The sequence below is a fragment of the Hyperolius riggenbachi genome, chromosome 5 (genome assembly GCF_040937935.1).
Source record: "Hyperolius riggenbachi isolate aHypRig1 chromosome 5, aHypRig1.pri, whole genome shotgun sequence".
Classification (NCBI taxonomy): domain Eukaryota; kingdom Metazoa; phylum Chordata; class Amphibia; order Anura; family Hyperoliidae; genus Hyperolius; species Hyperolius riggenbachi.
This window is the reverse complement of record NC_090650.1, coordinates 39,930,216-39,948,633: the sequence shown is the minus strand read 5'-3', so window position 1 is coordinate 39,948,633 and position 18,418 is coordinate 39,930,216. Positions and strand designations below refer to the sequence as shown.

The window sequence follows — 18,418 nt, the reverse complement described above, 5'->3', positions numbered from 1 at the left end:
CCCCATTGTTCTTCTTGGCAGCTGCAAGCTGTTTTATACCTTTAGCTTCTGATCACGTGACATGCATTTGAGAGCAAGAGGTATGCAGCATAGAATGTACGGCTGTCAGGAAGATCAGAGGAGACACAAAGAGTCCTGGAGCAGGAAAATATTAATCTGTTCCACTGCGCTACTCTGCAGATGGGGAGGAGCGGGTCCCATAGGCGCTATAGTTACGCCACTTAGTTTGAGACAATAAATGTTACATTTTAAACAATTTGGCCCGAGACTTAGACTAGGATTTATATTTCGGCCCCTTATGTGATTTGAGTTTTACACCCTGTCCTATAGGATCCTGAGCCTTGCCTCTCTGTAGGGGAGTATCGAAACTTTTTTTTTTTTTAAGTAAAGGGCCATTTATGCAAATATCTAATTAGCATCCAGACTGTTACAAGTAAATGTGGCCATACATGAGGCGACTTGGCGAGCGATCGAACATCTAACTAATAAAATTGGATAGGACGAAAATCTGTGCCCCCAAGAGCATGCCTGATCGATGATGTGACCAATTTCGGGCAGAAATGAGTTGCATTAGTCGATCTGACATGCTGGAAGATGTAGAGCCGACATGCTCGATCGGGTGCGCGTTACGCGGCGCCCATGTGAATGCCAGAAACCATGTGGGTTATGGAAGGAGCCCAGAGGCGGACAAGGACAGGTAAAGTATACTGCACTGGGAGGGCACATCTTACATTGGGGGGGGGGGGGGGGGCAACTGTCGAGTTCCAAGAGATTTCATGCTGAAATTGTTCCGGAGTCGGCCTGCAGCGTATGGGTAAGGCGCAGATTTCTTTTGATATGATCAGAGAGAGCGCTGTCTCTTGGTCGTCTGATGTATGGGCACCTTTGGCAGGAAAGGAGTACTGTACCAAAGGGATTTCATACACAAAGACATGAATGAGATGAGAATGAACAAGCGAGTGAAAATACCTGAAATCAATGGCATTGAGTCCGAGCAGCATACCGGCCAGCATATTGGCTTCTTCACCCAGGACGATCGCTCCGTCGTCGTAAAACCTCCTGTGGGCAGAAAAGAGCTTTCACTTCAGCAAATGTCAATGAGGCACAGGACCTGCAATCATTACCGTGACACGAGCACACATGCTATCGCCAAGCGCCTGCTATTGACTTCCTACCCCATTATCTGAATGGGAACGCAGGCCGTGATTAATGCATCCTGCGTACAGTGCGTACCCAGAGCGTTCATAGTCACGCTGACGGTTCACAGAGTGCACACGGGATCAGAATACAATAAAGGAAGGCACGGACCACTTTCCTGTTTAAAGGACAACTATGGTGAAAACCACAACATTTATTCTATCTACTTCCATATCAGCAGTCTCTGGCCCCTTAAAGTGTACCCGAGATGGGGACTTCATAAAAAAATATACATACCTGGGGCTTCCTTCGACCCCTCCAGGCTTATCGCTCCCTTGCGGGCCTCCTCTGCTTCATCATTTGTCCACAACTGGCCCCGGTAAGGCGTCCAGTCAGGGCCAGTTGGCGCAAGCACAGACCAGCCGAGCCGCCACCCGTTACCAAGAGCGTTCGTACACAGTTGGTCCCTGACTGGAGAACTTTCTGGGGCCAAATGCAGAAGAATGAGGACGCAGAGGAGCACAGCGTGGGGGCGATAAGCCTGGAGGAAGCCCCAGGTATGTATATATGCCCGCTTCAGCGTCAGGCAATGTTTCCAAGGACCAGGCGTATGCGCGGGATGGAGGTGTAATTGTACGGGGGGGAGGGGGGGGCAGGGTCATTACATAAAAAGTCCTGGCAACAGCAGCCCTACCTAACCACTATCTTCATCACCCTCAGCACTTTGGAAAAGATGTCTTCGCACTGCACTTGGGCTGCTGCATAAGCCACCAGCACTAAGTACATTTGGTGTGACAGGTGGTGTTGAAGGGGGTTACTGCTTGGGCTTCCTTATCTACTGGCACAGTCATTCCCTACCCTCTTCTGCCTCCCCTCACTTTTACCCTTCCCTCCACCTCACTGCCCCTTTACCCTCCACCCCACACTCATTCCAACGCTTTCCTCCTTCCCACACTCACTTTTACCCTTCCATTCTTCTTCCCACTCTAGCTTCCAGCATCAGCTGCTCACCTCTGTGCAGCCTGAACTCTGTGACTGGCAAGAGACCAGAGCGTCCCTGTCATCCTCACTGTTGCACCTGGTGTCCCTACAAACAGAAAGCTGCTGCATTACAAATAACAGACACTAGGTGGCAGCAGTAACAATGGTTGCAGACCGCTCTTCTCTATAGCTTCCGGCAAACTTCAGTGACACTTCTCTCTGCACTGTGATGACAGCACGGCCCAGCTCAGAACAGCGAAGCCCAGAGGTTGGGGAACCCGGGGGAGACTGTGAGGGACGAGCAGCCTTAAGGGGGCTTAAGGAAGCCCCAGGTAAGTAGGGAACCTGAGACGCTTCTTGTCTCAGGTACCCTTTAAACTTTAAAGGGTACCTGAGACAAGAAGTGTCTCAGGTTCCCTACTTACCGGGGGCTTCCTTAAGCCCCCTTAAGGCTGCTCGTCCCTCACCATCTCCCAGGTGGCTCCAGTCACCCATAATTCAGCCTGAAAGCCTGGCCGAGTCATGCTTCATCGCGCATGCACGGTCGGGCCAGGACGCACATGCACAAAGGCCATGACTACCCGGATTACAGGGAGTTATAGCGGCAAAGTGGAGGGACCGAGGAGGATGGCAAGGGAGGCCACAGTGCTCAAAGGGCTGGAAATAGCCCCAGGTAAGTATAAATAAGGGCTAGGAAACTGTCTCTAGTTTCCTTTAAGAGACCCAGGCAAGTATGGAACCGGAGACGCCTCTAGTCTCAGGCAAACTTGAAGGACCAGAGACTGCTGATACCACAAACCTTCTCCTGCCAACAAATCACTACACAGACTCGTTGCTCTTTTCAAAAATACAGGGAAAGGGGTTTCATGTAACAAACAAATGACATGGTACTGTGCTTATTATGCGTTTTTCGTGTGCTCAAATACATTTATACCAAAATGCAAGAAAACTGCAGCTTGCACTCGCTCTGCCTTTCCGTAAAAATTGCCACAGTGGGAACGGGTCACTGGGATTACATTGATTATCATAGCGACACTGCGACTTGTGGTAAAATCACATCCGATTCAATGTTGGGATCAGGGCAGAAAAGGGCTTTGACTTCATCTCCAGGGGTAAAACCAGGGAGAGATTCCGTCCACGTGTTACCCACATTCTAGCTTTGCTTTTTCCCAAGGTTTTCTATGCTAAGGTTACACACAAGCACTAATGGCTCTGAACATCTGAAAACCAGAGTGGAAAAAAATAAAAGATCTATATAAATCGAGAAAAAGAAAGAAGCATAAAAGCCACAGAGGACATTAGCCCTTCCGTAACAGCGGTCTGCCGATAATGGAAAGTGTTCTGTAGTGATGTACGGAAAACGTGATCACAAACGTGATTTTTTTCTATAAGTACCGCAAGGCGCTGCTATTAGTGAGTGATCTATTCTCATAAGAAGACTGACTCTTCTGCAGTAATGAGTGCAGCACTTCACCCTAACTGGGATTCATTATCCATCTCTGCTCAGAGCCAAGGACTTAAGCATTCTCTGTATCAGAGTATTCATATAGCGCTGACATCTTCTGCAGCACTAACTCTGTATTCATTCATGTCACTGACTGTCCTCAGAGGACCTTACAATCGAATCCCTACCATATTATGTACTGTATTTATATGGCTTTGACATCTTCTGCAGCACTTTACAGAGAACATACCATAGTCATGTCACTGACTGTCCTCAGAGGAACTCACAATCTAATCCTTACCATAGTCATAGCCTAATGTCCTACCATATCATTATTATGTATTTATACAGTACTGACATCTTCTGCAGCACTTCACAGACTATATAATCATAGCACTGACTGTCCTCAGAGGAGCTTACAATCTAATCCCTACCATAGGTCATAGTGTAATGTCCTACCATATTATTATTATGTATTTATACAGCACTGACATCTTCTGCAGCACTTTACAGAGTACATAGTCATGTCACTGACTGTCCTCAGAGGAGCTCAGGGGCTCTGTAAAGTGGTGGAGAAAAAAAAATCAGTGTTACATAAATATATAATGATACTGTAATATGGTAGGGCATTAGACTAGGACTATAATAGGATTAGATTGTGAGCTCCTCCGAGGACAGTCAGTGATATGACTATATGATCTGTACAGTGCTGCAGAAGGTGTCGGTTCTATATAAATACATAATAATATAGTTGGTAGGACATTAGACTATAACTATGGTAGGGATTAGAGTGTCAGCTCCTCTACCATAGTGATATTATAATGTCCTACCATATTATTATTATTTATATAGGACTGAAATAATTTTACCAAGTCTATAGTCACACCAGTGGCTGTCCTCAGAAGAGCTCACAATTTAATACCTTGCCATATCTTTTGGGAATGTCCAACTGCACATTTATTATTGGACAGACTGATGGTCCTTATTCCAATCAGTTTTCCAGATCCCAATTTCCCTTAAGAACACCCAGGCTCTCCTTTACCTTCAAAACGATAATGATCCTGGTGCATTTTGCATCGTTCTATGTTGCTTTCTGCTCATTGGTTCATTGCTTTCAAATGGAAGTCTATTGACTTAGATATTCAGCTTGTCAGAACTCGATTGGACCCGATTATGTTAACTGACAGTATGGTTTAGGCCATTTTTAATGGTCATAATGCCATCTGGGAAGAATGGATTGCTTTTTGTGGCTCTAATTCCTAGTACACACCATGCAATTTCTAGTCAGATAGATGGGTTGAATCGATTATTTCCAACAGGTCAGGTCAGATCTGATTTCTGATCAATTCTGTATAGAAGTGATCAGAAAAATCGATCAGAAATCAGATCGGACCTGTCAGAAATTATCCATTCGACCTGCCTATCTGATGGGAAATTGCATGGTGTGCGATGCTAGGGGGGTTCTTAAGGGGCCCATACACCTAACGATTTTCCCGCAGATATACGGCCGATTCTGCTGTGAAATCGCCGCACACACCGCTGACAGAACGATCGATTTCCGTCCGAAATCGATCGTTCGTCGATCCGTCCGTGCAGAAGATTTTTCTCGATCGCCGGCGGGTCGGGAGTGCGTCGATTGTGGCGTTCCAATGCCCGACGACCGACGCAATACAGCGGGTATACATTACCTGTTCCGGCCAGCGCGAGTCCCCTGGTCCCCGCTGTCTTCTTTCCGCGCTGGGTTCCGGACCGGCTGCAGCTACACAGAACTTCCTGTTCTGACAGGAAGTTTAAACAGTAGAGCGCCCTCTACTGTTTAAACCTCCCCTGGACAGGAAGTTCAGTAGCTGCAGGAACGGTCTTGAGCCCGGAGCGGAGAAGAAGACAGCGGGGACCAGGGGACTCGCGCCGGCCGGAACAGGTAATGTATGCAGGGGGGGGGGGGGGGGGGTGCGGCAGCAGCGCGGCAGCTCCACAGAATGTGATCGGTTTCAGGCTGAAATCGGTTCACAATCTGTTTGCAGTAAAGGTGGCCCTACGATCCCTCTCTGATCAGAATCGATCAGAGAGGGATCTATCTGTTGGTCGAATCTGATGGCAAATTGACCAGTGTATGGCCACCTTTAGAAAATCACATCGCTCCAGTGAGAACACACACATAGGATATCATTAGCAAGAGCTTTTAAAATCACAAAGCGCTTAGAAAAGCTCTTGTAGTGAGCTTTCTGTTTGTACCTGGTTGACTTTACCTTACTTTGTATTCTTTTTTTATTGTGATTTTTGTATGCCTTGTTTTAATAAACCCTTTTTTATTAATAAAAACAAAAGCAAGCTAATCTATACCATATTCATATTCTAATGTCCACCCACACTATTGATATGTATTTATATAGCACGGAGTACAAAGTCATCTCACTGAATGTCCGCATAGGAGCTTACAATTGAATCCCTACCATAGTCTAATGTCCTACGATATTATTACTAGTAAAAAGACCCACCCATTAAAAAACGGGCGCTAGGTCACCGCCGCTACCCCCCGCAATGCGCGCACATACGCGTCCCGCTTGGTCGTTCCCCACCACTGAAGTATATGCACACAGGGAGCTGCTTGCTTGGCAGTTGGAAAAAGCTGTTATTTCCCACAGTGCAATTAGAACCTCTGTGAACCACACACAGCAAACTGTCAGATCCGGTCCTGTGTCCTAACGGCCCTGGCTGCGCACATGCTCAGTATAAAAAAGCCAGGGACACACAACCATTCAGTTGATGATGCAGGGACACTTGCATTTTATTCTATAGAATTATTATTATTATTATTATTATTATTATTATTATGTATTTATATAGCAGTGACATCTTCCATAGCACTTTACAGAGTACATAATCATGTCACTTACTATCCTCAGAGGAGCTCACACTCTAATCCATACCATAGTCTAATGTCCTACCATATTATTAATAATATTATATACTGTATTTAAATAGCAGTGACATCTTCTGTAGCACTTTATAGAGCTTTATAGAGTAAATTGTCATGTACCTGACTGTCCCTTGGAAAAGCTTACGATCGAATCCATACTCTACAGTAATGTCCTACCATATTATTATCCTACCTAATAAAACCCCACTGTTCCTGCGTCCGTGGTTTTCGCCAGCGCGCATGCGTGGCACGTGGACCTTACAAACAGGAGGACGAGGGCAGCCGTTGGTGCGCGTGGCGGGGAGTGCGACTGTGTGCGTGCGCGGCGGCGAGCACGGGCAGGCGCCCTTGGGAGAGGGGGGGGGTCTCGGGCCTAGCACCCTTTTAACGGGCGGGCTAATTAACTAGTTCTTATATATTTATATAGCAGTGACATCTTCTGCAGCACTTCACAGAGTGCATAGTCATGTCACTGACTGTCCCCAGAGAGGCTCACACTCTAACCCATACTGTAGTCAAAGTCTTTGTTGCTGACATAGTCTAAAGCCTGGTACACGCTGGTCAAACACTGACCAATTTTACCACCTTCATGAAGTATGAGCGTTTACCTACACAATCTGCTCTGAGTAGCAGGGTTGCCAACCCGATTTCTTATTTTTCCTGGACAAAATGGTCAAAAAATCTGGACACACCAAGTTTTGGACGGACAGGGGGTGGAGTCAGGGGCGGACCGTTTCCCTTGCTGGGCATCTGGGCCTGAGGCTGGGACCTGGTGGGCTTGCTGGAGGAGGTTGCACCTCTCTCCAGACTATGGCAGCTGCCTGCTGACTGTCCTCAGTGTCCTGGCTGGCAGCGCCTGGCTCCGGGCGGCGGCCGCTACTGTGCTAGGCTCAAGTCAGTGGGCCCTGGGCTGCTTGCTGCTGCTGTATCATGTGTCACTTAGCTGCTTCTCTTATTGGGCAGCAGATGCACCGGCGCCAAAAAGGCAATGTGCAGGATCTGTGATTGGCCGGGACTCGGGTCGGGGGAGGAGCCTAGGAGGAGGGAGGCTGAGGGAGTGCCAGAGTGGGGGAAATCTGGGATCGGGGAACAGAGCGAGCATAGCGCATGCGCAAAAGAGACTAGAAGAATTTATGGTCATTTAGACGGACGAGCAGGCAGGAAATACGGGCAGTATGGACAGCTGTCTTTTCAGAGGTTTTTTTACTGACAGTCCGTCTTTTTACGGACGCTTGGCATCCCTGCTGAGTATTCAATATCTGTTGACCCTCATACTACGTGAATGTGGTCAAATCGGCCAATCCAAATGGGGGGGGGGGGAGAGGGTGTTATCAGGATGCCAGGCATGTGCCAATCTGGCAGCCTCCATATCCCTCTCACTTCAGGTGTCCTTTAACATGGTGTGAAAAGTGGCTACATTAGCAGTACTTTGATAGCGCAACACTGGGCCTGCTGCTGATGTAGTGTGACTGCTCCGTTGAAGTCATTGAGGTGTAGCGCGGTTTCAATAGAGATATAACATGAATGTGCCGCAGATCGGCTGAACAGGAGCTCAGATCAGAGGAAACCAGTGACTAATGCTGCCTCTATTTTCAGCTTTTGCTTTTATTAAAAAGAACAGCACATCTCGGCTTGAAAGTGGGTGCCGAGATGAAAGAGAGGATCCTGCAGGGTTTCTAATCTTTCTTGACTAGCACGATGTTTAAAATGTAAGTGTACTGATAAAATACTTACGCTAAATTAATCCCAATCTGCCTTTGTTCAATAGCGTAATTCTTCTCCATTGCTAACACTTCCCTGAAGAGATCCAAGTACCAAGGTGTAGAATGATGTAGTTTAATCAGGCCTCATCCAATTACCAGTGATACCGTACATACATGTCAATACATATAGTATAGAGCCCATTACCAGTATGTGAATAGCTAAACATTCCTTCACTTCGGAAGTAGCTATTTCCCTATATGGAAGTACATGTAATATACTTTAGTGGACAAATGACCATAGCCTTATAAGGAAGGATGTCCGAAGACCAGAGGCGTAGCTATGGATGGGCAAGGGGGAACACGTGCCCCCGGGCGTAGCACGGTAAGGGACGCTTAGCACAGCCATTGCATCCCCACATGCATGAGAGGCGGCTCGCTGGCTGCCCGAAGTGCCCCTGCTAATCTCCCTCACTCTGCAGAGGAGCCCAGAAGCATTAGCAGCAGAAAAAGGTTATTTAAAGGGGGGCACATCTTACTATCTAAATGGGGGGAAATGGGGGCACATCTGGCTATCTGAAAGAGTAAGGGGGCACATATGGCTATTTTAATAACATTTGACTCCACCCATGACTACGACCACATTCTGATGTTTGGCCAAACCCATTTTGTCTGGGGGGAAGGGGAAGGGGGGGGGGGTGTTTGTGTTCAAAAACTGTCTTTGTCCCCGGGCACTGAAAACCCTAGCTACGCCTCTGTCGAAGACCATGTAGGATTGGCTGGGTCTTTCAATGGGTATAAAAAGGGAGCCAACACCCTATATCAGCAAAGTTGGCCATCGACAAAACAATCCTGGAATGAAGCCTCATTCCAGGATTGTTTTGTCGATGGCCAACTTTGCCCGGGTCCCCAAACCTGAGATGCCTATCAGTGCATATGGGGCCCCTCAGGACTATTGGTGAACTTATCTGAAAGACATCTGGACATTTGACCATCATTCTGTAGCTAAGCATTTATTCAATAAATGTTTTATATATTTACAACTAAGTGCTGTCTTCACATTTTTTTTAAATGTGCTCTTAAACCTACCACAGATAAATTGCCTTGGTGATAAACAGGTGCTTTGTTTACAAGATTTGTGAATTAACAACACACAAGGCCAGTTCAAGCTCTAATGGGGCCCCAGGGCAGAGGGAACCTGGGCGGAGTCAGGTCATCCTGGCGCCTGTATGGCACCGCGTATTGCCTGACTTGGGCACGGCTATAAACCGTAATGTTTATAGCGGAGCGGGGGGGGGGGGGGGTTTCTCACTGTAATTACGCCTATAGAGGGAATATTTTTGTTATACAGTTTGTCCCCAGTTAGAGATGAGAGGCTGTAGGTTTGTTCTTAATCTGAATCCAATGCAACACTGTGCCTCTTTGTCCCCAGTACCTCCTCTGTGCCCCCTGTGCCTTCAGTGTCCCCCTTTGAGCCACCTCTGCCCCCCTATGTGTCACCTCTGTCCCCCTGTTCCCTCAGTGCCCCCTTCTGTGCCACCTCTACCCCCCCCCATGCCTTTGGTGTCCCCCTCTGTGCCACCTCTTACTCCACTGTGTCCCTCTGTACCACCACTGCCCCCCATGCCTTTGATGCCCCCTTTGTGCCACCTCTGCCCCCTCCACTTCCCATGTGTCACCTCAGTCCCCCTGTTTCTCAGTGTCCCCCTTTGTGCCACCTCTTACTCCACTGTGTCCCTCTGTACCCCCTCTGTCCTCCTTTATGCCTCCTTAATTACAATTATACGTAAGTAGCATTTTGATATTGAATGAATTTCAGGCAATCAACTTAAACTTCCAGTGTGTCCCAGTGCTGGATCACAGGTTTGCTTTAAAATGTGTACGCAGAACTCGAAACTCGCTATATTATCACAGCTAAATCTCACGCACATTACCAAGTTTACCCTCTTGACGACCAGCTAACGCCGATTGGCGTAAACTGGTCGTCTGCGGGTTTCAGCGGCCTTTCCATGTCCGTTCACGGAGGCTGTCTCTGTGAACAGCCGGAGAGCCGCCGATCGCGGCTCGCCGGCAAAATGTAAACACGCAGGGAAGAAATCCCCGCTGTTTACATCATACGGCGCCGTAAGGCAGATCGGCGATCCCCGGCCTCTAATTGGCCGGGGATCGCCTGCATATGATAGGCTGAAGCCTTTCCTACAATGCGCAGGACGGATATCCGTCCTGCGCAGCTCAGAGGGGAAGGGAGAAGGAGGGAGAGGGACGGAGCGCCGAAAACGCTGCGGAGGTGGGCTTTGAAGAACCCCCCCCGCAAAGCACAGAGAGCCGCCGGCGATCAGACCCCCCCAGAAGGACATCCCCTTAGTGGGGAAAAAAGGGGGTAAGTCTGATCGCCCTGGCATAATCCTGATCTGTGCTGCGGGCTGGAGAGCCCACGCAGCACAGATCAGACAGAAATCCACTGGTCGTCAAGTGGTTAAAAAACACTTTTTTTTTTCTTTTAATTGTTTTTACTCTTAAATCAATTTTCTCAATAACTATAAGGCCTTTTTGAAAAAAAAATGTTTTTTGACCTGTTCCCACAGAATCACAAAACTTGGTTCTTTGTAAGTCAGGGGTTTGAGAGTCTGGGACTACCTGTATTCCCCTACATTGTCTCCCTGCTGCTCACTAATTGGCTGAGGGCAGTTCAGTGAGCTGCTGAAATCTGATCTATGCTGTGCTCACATTCGTTTACAAAGCAAACTAGATATCACTGAGCAGTTTTCTAGGGGAAAAAAAAGTAAGGGAGGAAATGGCATCAGGATTGACTTCAGTCAGAGGGAATCAAGATGGAAAACGACAGGAACAGAATTGTCTTTATTTACTATATAAAATTCACTGAAATATATATGTGTGTTATTTAAGTGTTTTTTTCCTGGGATACTATGGCTGTCCCTGCTGCTTTAAGAGTACCTGGACATGCATACAGCAGCAGATAGATAAAGTAGAGCATCCTTTATAATTTAATGCAGTACGGAAAAGACATAGGCAAAAATACTCTACCAGACCTTGTGGTTTTATAGTCCCTCAGCGCCGTAGTGATGTATTCAGACAATCGTTTTTCCATTAGAGCAACTCGGATCCAGGCCCTGCCCTGAAACAGGAGAACACACCATTAACAAAAACAGCACACATACACACAAACACAAACACAAACACACACACACACACACACAGACACACACACACACAGACACACACACCTACACACCTACACACCTACACACACAAACACACAAACACAAACAAACACACACCACACACACACACCTACACACCTACACACACACACACACACACACAAACAAACACACATACACACACACACAATCCCGATTGGTGTGGTAATTACCTCAATAAATGTCTATTCACAACTATTAGAGCATGCGGTAAAACAAGCGAGATGTGCGGTATTTTAGGACCAGTCTGGAGCTATCCATAACTAATGCTGCGTACACACTGGCGACTATGGTCGTTTGAAACAGCCCATTAACGATCGTTCCGCCGACAATCGGGGAAAGAACTTTACCCAACGATCATTAACACGAACGACAAAAGAACGATGGAAATATCCAACCTGACGGATCATATCTACCGACAATCGTTACAAAACTATAGTGTGTACAGACATCGGCCGAGAACGATCGTTACAAGGGCCAATGCGCCTGCGTTGAATTCTGCCCAGCTTCAGTACTTCCTTTGTAGCGCGGCCGTAAAGATTGTTACATTGCTCATTTCAATTAAACTTTGTTTTCAAGTTAACAATCATATATTTGTATCTATTGTAACTCCATGTCAGTGTTTTTTTTTATTTTATATAAATATGTACGCAACATTTCCTTCTGATCGTTCTTTTCTGCGAGAACTATCGTTAAAATGTGTATGATGATCGCTGCATCCCATCGTTGCATACCAATCTTTCCAATATCGTTTGTCTGGTAACTATCGTTCTTTGCAAACGATAGTTATCGCAAGTGTGTACGAAGCATAACAATCAGCATTCAGTAAACTGGACAGGCAAAGGAAAAAGCCAATAGGAGGAGTCACCCTATCCTACTCCTCACTCCATTGGTGCTGATATGCTGCCGGGCGGGACATCATAAAGTAAAAAACACACACAAGAGCATGTAATATGCAGAAACAAAAAAGTATAACAAAGGGGAAACAGGGGCCCAATCTGGTGTAGTATTTCGGTATTAAGTTCGTGTAAGTAATCAAAGAAATACAAGGACGCCTTTTTAAGAATTCAACAAACTGCGCCTGGGGCAAGATACCCGCTTGACCCCCCTCCCCCCCCCCCCCCCCCTAGATCCGTCCTTGGAAATGGGTACTCTTCTGGTTGCCCAACCTGCAAACAGTACAATCGTAAGTGAGGCGTTACCGCCCCCACTTGGTCTTTCAGATATAGGTGTGGTCATTTCTCCAAAAGAAAAATAATTATTTTCGCATTTTAAAAAACATAAAATCTAAAATTCCTGAACCCTCTCCCCTCACCCAAACGGGGCTGAAACATGTAGCTAGTGACTGAAAGCGCCCAATAAAAGTATAAAACTAAGTAACTATAAGAATACCTTTAATGGGGACAACGGTCAAAGATTACACAGTTTTATTAATAAGGTCTGATACAATACATTTCGTGGCCTGAAGCCACTTCCTTTGGCTAATAAGGTTTATAGGAAACAAAAAAAAAGGAGCCCTAAGCTATCTCAGTATAAATAATTCAGTCTCATGCAACTTAAAGGGAACCTTAACTGAACGGGGGGGGGTAAAGAGTTTCACTTACCTGGGGCTATTACCAGCCCCCTGCAGCAGTCCTGTGCCCTCGGAGCCGCTCTGGAATCTTACAGTCCCCCGCTGTCAGTTTCGTTTTTGACGACTCACCAGTCAGCCGGCCGCCATGCGTATTATTGGACGCATTCCCTACTGCAATTAGCGCTGTTGTAGATCGCAATGCGTACAAAAATACGCGTTGCCGCATTCCGCAATCTGCAGTACGGTCCGCAACAGCGCTAATTGCAGTAGGGAATGCGTCCAATAATACGCATGGCGGCCAGCCGACTGGTGAGTCATCAAAAATGAAACTAAGTGACAGCGGGGGACCGGAGGATTCCAGAGCGGCTCCGAGGGCACAGGACTGCTGCAGGGGGCTGGTAATAGCCCCAGGTAAGTGAAACTCTTTACCCCCCCCCCCCCGGTTCAGTTAAGGTTCCCTTTAAGCAATTTATCAAGCAACATAAAACACGCCAGCAGGCTCCTCCTACTCTTAAGACAACTGATGGAGGGGAGGGGCTACAGACACATACGCAGCCCTCATTCGCTGCCTGAATTGCCAGGAGGGGCCAAGAAGACTGACAGTGTGTTCTCATGCTGTGGCTGGCTGGCGCTGCATGCTAATAGTGCAGCACCAGCCAGTCCCAGCATGCGAGCACGAGTCAGTCTCTATGGCTTCACTACTCTGGGTGTCCGATCTACCCAGCAGTCCTTCGCCATCTACTGGTGGCTCTCTATCGACGCAAGGGGCATTCCTGCTCTGGACCATCCAGAGGAAAGTATCTAATTATAGGATACCCGAGGTGACATGTGACATGATGAAATAGACATGGGCATGTACAGTACAGTGCCTAGCACACAAATAACTAGGTTGTGTTCCTTTTTTTTTTCTTTCTCTACCTGAAAGAGTTAAATATCAGGTATGTAAGTGGCTGACTCAGTCCTGACTCAGACAGGAAGGGTCTACAGTGTGACTCTCACTGATAAGAAATTCCAACTATAAAACACTTTCCTAGAAGAAAATGGCTTCTGAGAACAGGAAAGAGATAAAAAGGGTCAATAGTTCATAGATTTTAGTTCTGGCATACTTCAATGAATGTGTTACTGAGCAAAAACAATAAAACTGTTAAAACTTAAAAAGTACATTTAAACATAAAAGAAAACTGCGGAATATTTTAAAAAGTAATTTTTAGGAGAAGGAACATAGATTCAATTGTTTATTGTTTCATTCGTTTATTTTTGCCTAATGCGTCCTTTAAGTTTTAAATTTTACTCCCTCTCTCTGCATTATCAGGTTTTAGATTTAGATCTTTCCCTGCATAGGGGGCTACAACTAAACACTGCACTGTGGTCTCTTCCATGCCCAACAGTTCAACCGAACGGGCAAACTCGCCAGCAGCCTTATGCTACGTACACACATGCGACAACGATAGTTCGTTGAGAACGACGAACGAACTTTTAATTGATGAAAGAACGACCTAAGTAAAGTTAGTTTTAATAGGTGTGTAACGATCTGATCGTTAGAACGAACGTTACATCACGTAAAGCAACTATTGCGCCTGCGCATAAAAATGAGAAGTTTCATGGAGAAATTGTGAAATGCGCATGTCAAGCCTAGTACGAACGACTGTTTCCAACGATGTACTACTTTTGCAAACGATCGTCGTTGGTTAAAATCCGCCGAGACAGAACTTTCTTTCGTAGCGATTTGGCTCGTTCGTCGTTTGCCTTAATAGTCGGTGGTTCGTTTTCTGTAACGATCGTCATTGGTAAAGATCGGGGAACGATCGTTACAAACGACTATAGTCACATGTGTGTACGCACCTTAAGGACCACATAGCATGCAAGCGCGCAAATACGCAAATCAGCCTGCAGCAGAGCGGAGGTGATGTCTGAACGCGATCAGCAGCATTGTACCTTGGCTCTGGAGGAGCTGACGTTCTCCATGTTCTCAATACTACAGATACAGCTGTGGGGAACTTTGGAACACGCGACCCGTATGTAATCCCAAAAACTTCGAGGACTTTCGTAGCCAAACCATGTGAGCTGGCCTGCAAGGGAAAAAAAGTACATTAAAATAAAACATAAATGAAAAATAAATGACAATCACAGACATCATTATTCTCTGGAATAAAATGGAAAAACAAAGAGGAACTGTAGTCAAAATAACGTATTTTTTTTTTTTTTATAATATTCATTTATAACTTATTTAGTCAGTGTTTGCCGATTGTAAAATCTTTCCTCTCCCCAGTTTACTTTCTGAAATTTATCACAGCAGCAACATCTGTAGTACTGGCAGGTGATCACAGCGGAATGTTTGTTTACGGAGAGGTGTAAAGGCTCATACACACATCAGACTATAGTCTTTGGAAAATGAAAGATCACAGACCAATCTTACCACCCTTCCATGTAGTATGAGAGCCATACCTACACAGTCTATTCTATGGAGCTGAACTCCCCATCAGACAGAAATCTTTGCAAGATGCTGCACACAAAGATGCTGTAGACATTCAAAAGATCAGTATCTGCAAAAGATCTGTTCCTGCAAAACATCCGTTCCTGCAAAATGCATTCATAGTCTATGATATCTGCAGATCCTCATACACACCTTGTTTAACTGACATTCATCTGCAGATCAGATCCACCAGGATGGATTTTCAGATCTGCAGATGAATGTCTGTTAACCTCCCTGGCGGTTAATTTTTTTTGCCACATGGGCAAAAATCCTTTTTTTTTTAATTTTTTGTTTTGTTTCATGTAAAGCTACCAGAGTGGTAGCTACATGAAACACCACTAGAGGGCGCATGTGGCCCTCTAGTCCGATCGCCGCCGGCAACAATAGCAAACAGGGGAGCGCGTATATATAACGCGTTCCCCTGTTTGGCTTCTCCTGTCGCCATGGCGACGATCGGGATGACGTCATGGACGTCAGCCGACGTCCTGACGTCAGACACCTCCGATCCAGCCCATAGCGCTGCCCGGAACTCATTGGTCCGGGCAGCGCAGGGCTCTGGCGGGGGGGCCCTCTTTCGCCGCTGCGTGCGGCCGATCGCCGCAGAGCGGCGGCGATCAAGCTGTGCGCGCGGCTAGCAAAGTGCTGGCTGCGCGCACAGCACTTTGAATGGGGCGAATCGCCCCAGTACAGCCTGAGAAATCCTCCTGCACGGCATAGCCCGAGCTCAGCTCGGGCTTACCGCCAGGGAGGTTAAACAAGGTGTGTATGATGATCTGCAGATCTCATAGACTATAAATGCATTTTGCAGGAACGGATCTTTGGCAGGAACAGATCTTTTACAGATACTGATCTTTTGTGTCTGTACAGCATCTTTGTGTGCAGCATCTTGCAAAGATTTCTATCTGATGGGGAGTTCAGCTCCATAGAATAGACTGTGTAGGTATGGCTCTCATACTACATGGAAGGGGGTAAAATTGGTCTGTGATCTTTCATTTTCAAAAGACTATGGTCTGATGTGTGTATGTGGCCTAAAGCCAGTAGAGATGGTCAATGAGATGCAAATAGATTTGAGTTGGTGCAACATTATGTAAATGTTGTATGCATATATGTAGCAACACAGTGTAACCACATGCACAGTTGTGCATTCAGCGCTGAAGTGAACCTAGGCTCTTACCTCTGCACAAGACCTGAACTAATATTAATCTGCACTTTAGTTTAGCCAGTCTGTTATTTTAAAGCAGGATGGATGAAACTCCATACTAATGAAAAAATTTTTTAAATCATCCACCATAAAATTACTTATTTAGCTTACCTGTCCTGTTGTTTTTAGTGTTCACTGTCAGAATTAGGAGAAATGTGATATGAAAAAGAAAAATAGTTCTGCTGGTTTTCATCTTTACCATTTCTCTGCGATGCCAAAAGTGACATCACTTCTGCCCTTTTCCTTTTTTCAACCCAGCCCAGTGTTAATTTACCCTTCCTACTGCCACAGCTTACTGTCCCTCTCACAACAAACATCACCCTAGACAACTGCTTACATCACTGTGTAAACTCTTCAAAAGGAAGGGGGAGGGGAGGGGGGGTTCAAATGCCTTTCAGGTCATAATTTCCTTATCTTATTTGAAATAGGAAGCTTTCTGTTCTTTTGCCTGCTGAGATAAGCTGGTCACTGTAGCTAAAAAAAAAAAAAAAAAAAAAAAAAAAAAAAGAGCTTTTCACAATCCTGCTGGCACTGCACAGTTCCTGACATTGGGCAAAGTCACCCAGAGCAGGTGAAAGGAAAAAAAATGGAGGACAGAGTCCCATTTAAAAAAAAAAAAAAAGGGGGATTACATATATTTTTGGGGCACTAACCATTTTTGGCAATTTTGTATTCTTACACGTTACAACCCCCTTTACAAAGTGGACCTGAACTCTTACACAGGACAAAATGAATAGTGAATAGTGAAATCCCCTTTGTATGTATTTAGAGAGTTTAGCCTGTCTAATTCCCCCCTCATCTGTGACTAATTACTAGTGTTACTTGATCTCACAGCTGTGACTGCTGGCTGCCTTGGCAGAGCAGCTAATTTGTAAACACAGGATGTTAACCCAATGTCTGCTTCCATGAAAGCAGGAAGTAGACACACTGCATATGTATTGCAGGATTTGTTTTGGGAGTAACAAAGAAATGTTTTCTTTAAAGTGTACCTGAGATGGGGTCCCCACGATAAAATATGCAAACCTTGGGCTTCTTCCAGCCCCCTCCAGCCTGATCGCTCCCACCCCGTCCTCTTCTGCTTGCCCGTTCACCCGCTACTGGCCCCAGAAAATCCGTCAGCCGGGGCCAGTCGGGCCAGACGCACTTCCCTGTCTCACTCCCGTTGCCGGGATCATTCTGCGCCTGCGCAGTAGTACTGTGCAAGCACAGAATGCTCGAGGCGGAGTGAACACGGCGGGAGGGCGTGCATGATCGGGACGTGCATGCGCAGTTGGCCCCACACCAGAGGATATTCCAGGGTCAATTGCGGGGGAACGGAGAGGAAGAAGAGGATGCCGCGGGAGCGATTAGGCTGGAGGAAGCCCCAGGTATGTATATTTTATTGCGGGGACTCCGTCTCAGGTTCTCTTTAAGGCTGCATTTCCACTTGTGCGGTGCGAATCGCCGCAGGCGAATTTGCATGGATGATGATGCATGCGAATTTAACCATGGCAGTGCTGGTGTGCTTTTCCATTGTTTCTATGCGAATTCGCATGAAAATTCGCATACCCAAACTTCATGCGAATTTCCTATTCAATACATTGTATGTGATTCGCATAGCGGTATGCGGCATGCGAATTCTGATGGCTTTGCCATGCAAATTTTTTCTGCACAGAAAAACGCAAAGGAATCCTGACAAGTGGAAACAGTCCCATTCACTTTTATTGCTATGCGAATTTGCATGCGAAAAACGCATGCGAATTCGCGATAGTAGAAATGAGCCGCAGAG

At 46.3% G+C, this 18,418-nt stretch overlaps 1 protein-coding gene across 2 annotated transcripts in view; it reads right to left on the bottom strand.

Moving 5' to 3' along the window:
* The window catches only part of RUNDC3B (RUN domain containing 3B), a 237,546-nt gene that overhangs the window by 87,285 nt on the left and 131,843 nt on the right, over positions 1-18,418 (bottom strand). For both annotated transcript variants that reach the window (XM_068238567.1, XM_068238568.1), the window contains exons 3-5: positions 14,912-15,045; positions 11,233-11,318; positions 970-1,059 (exon numbers count right to left, since the gene is read on the bottom strand). In XM_068238567.1, the coding sequence (XP_068094668.1) occupies positions 970-1,059; positions 11,233-11,318; positions 14,912-15,045 (310 nt within the window). The remainder of the gene's footprint in view (positions 1-969; positions 1,060-11,232; positions 11,319-14,911; positions 15,046-18,418) is intronic.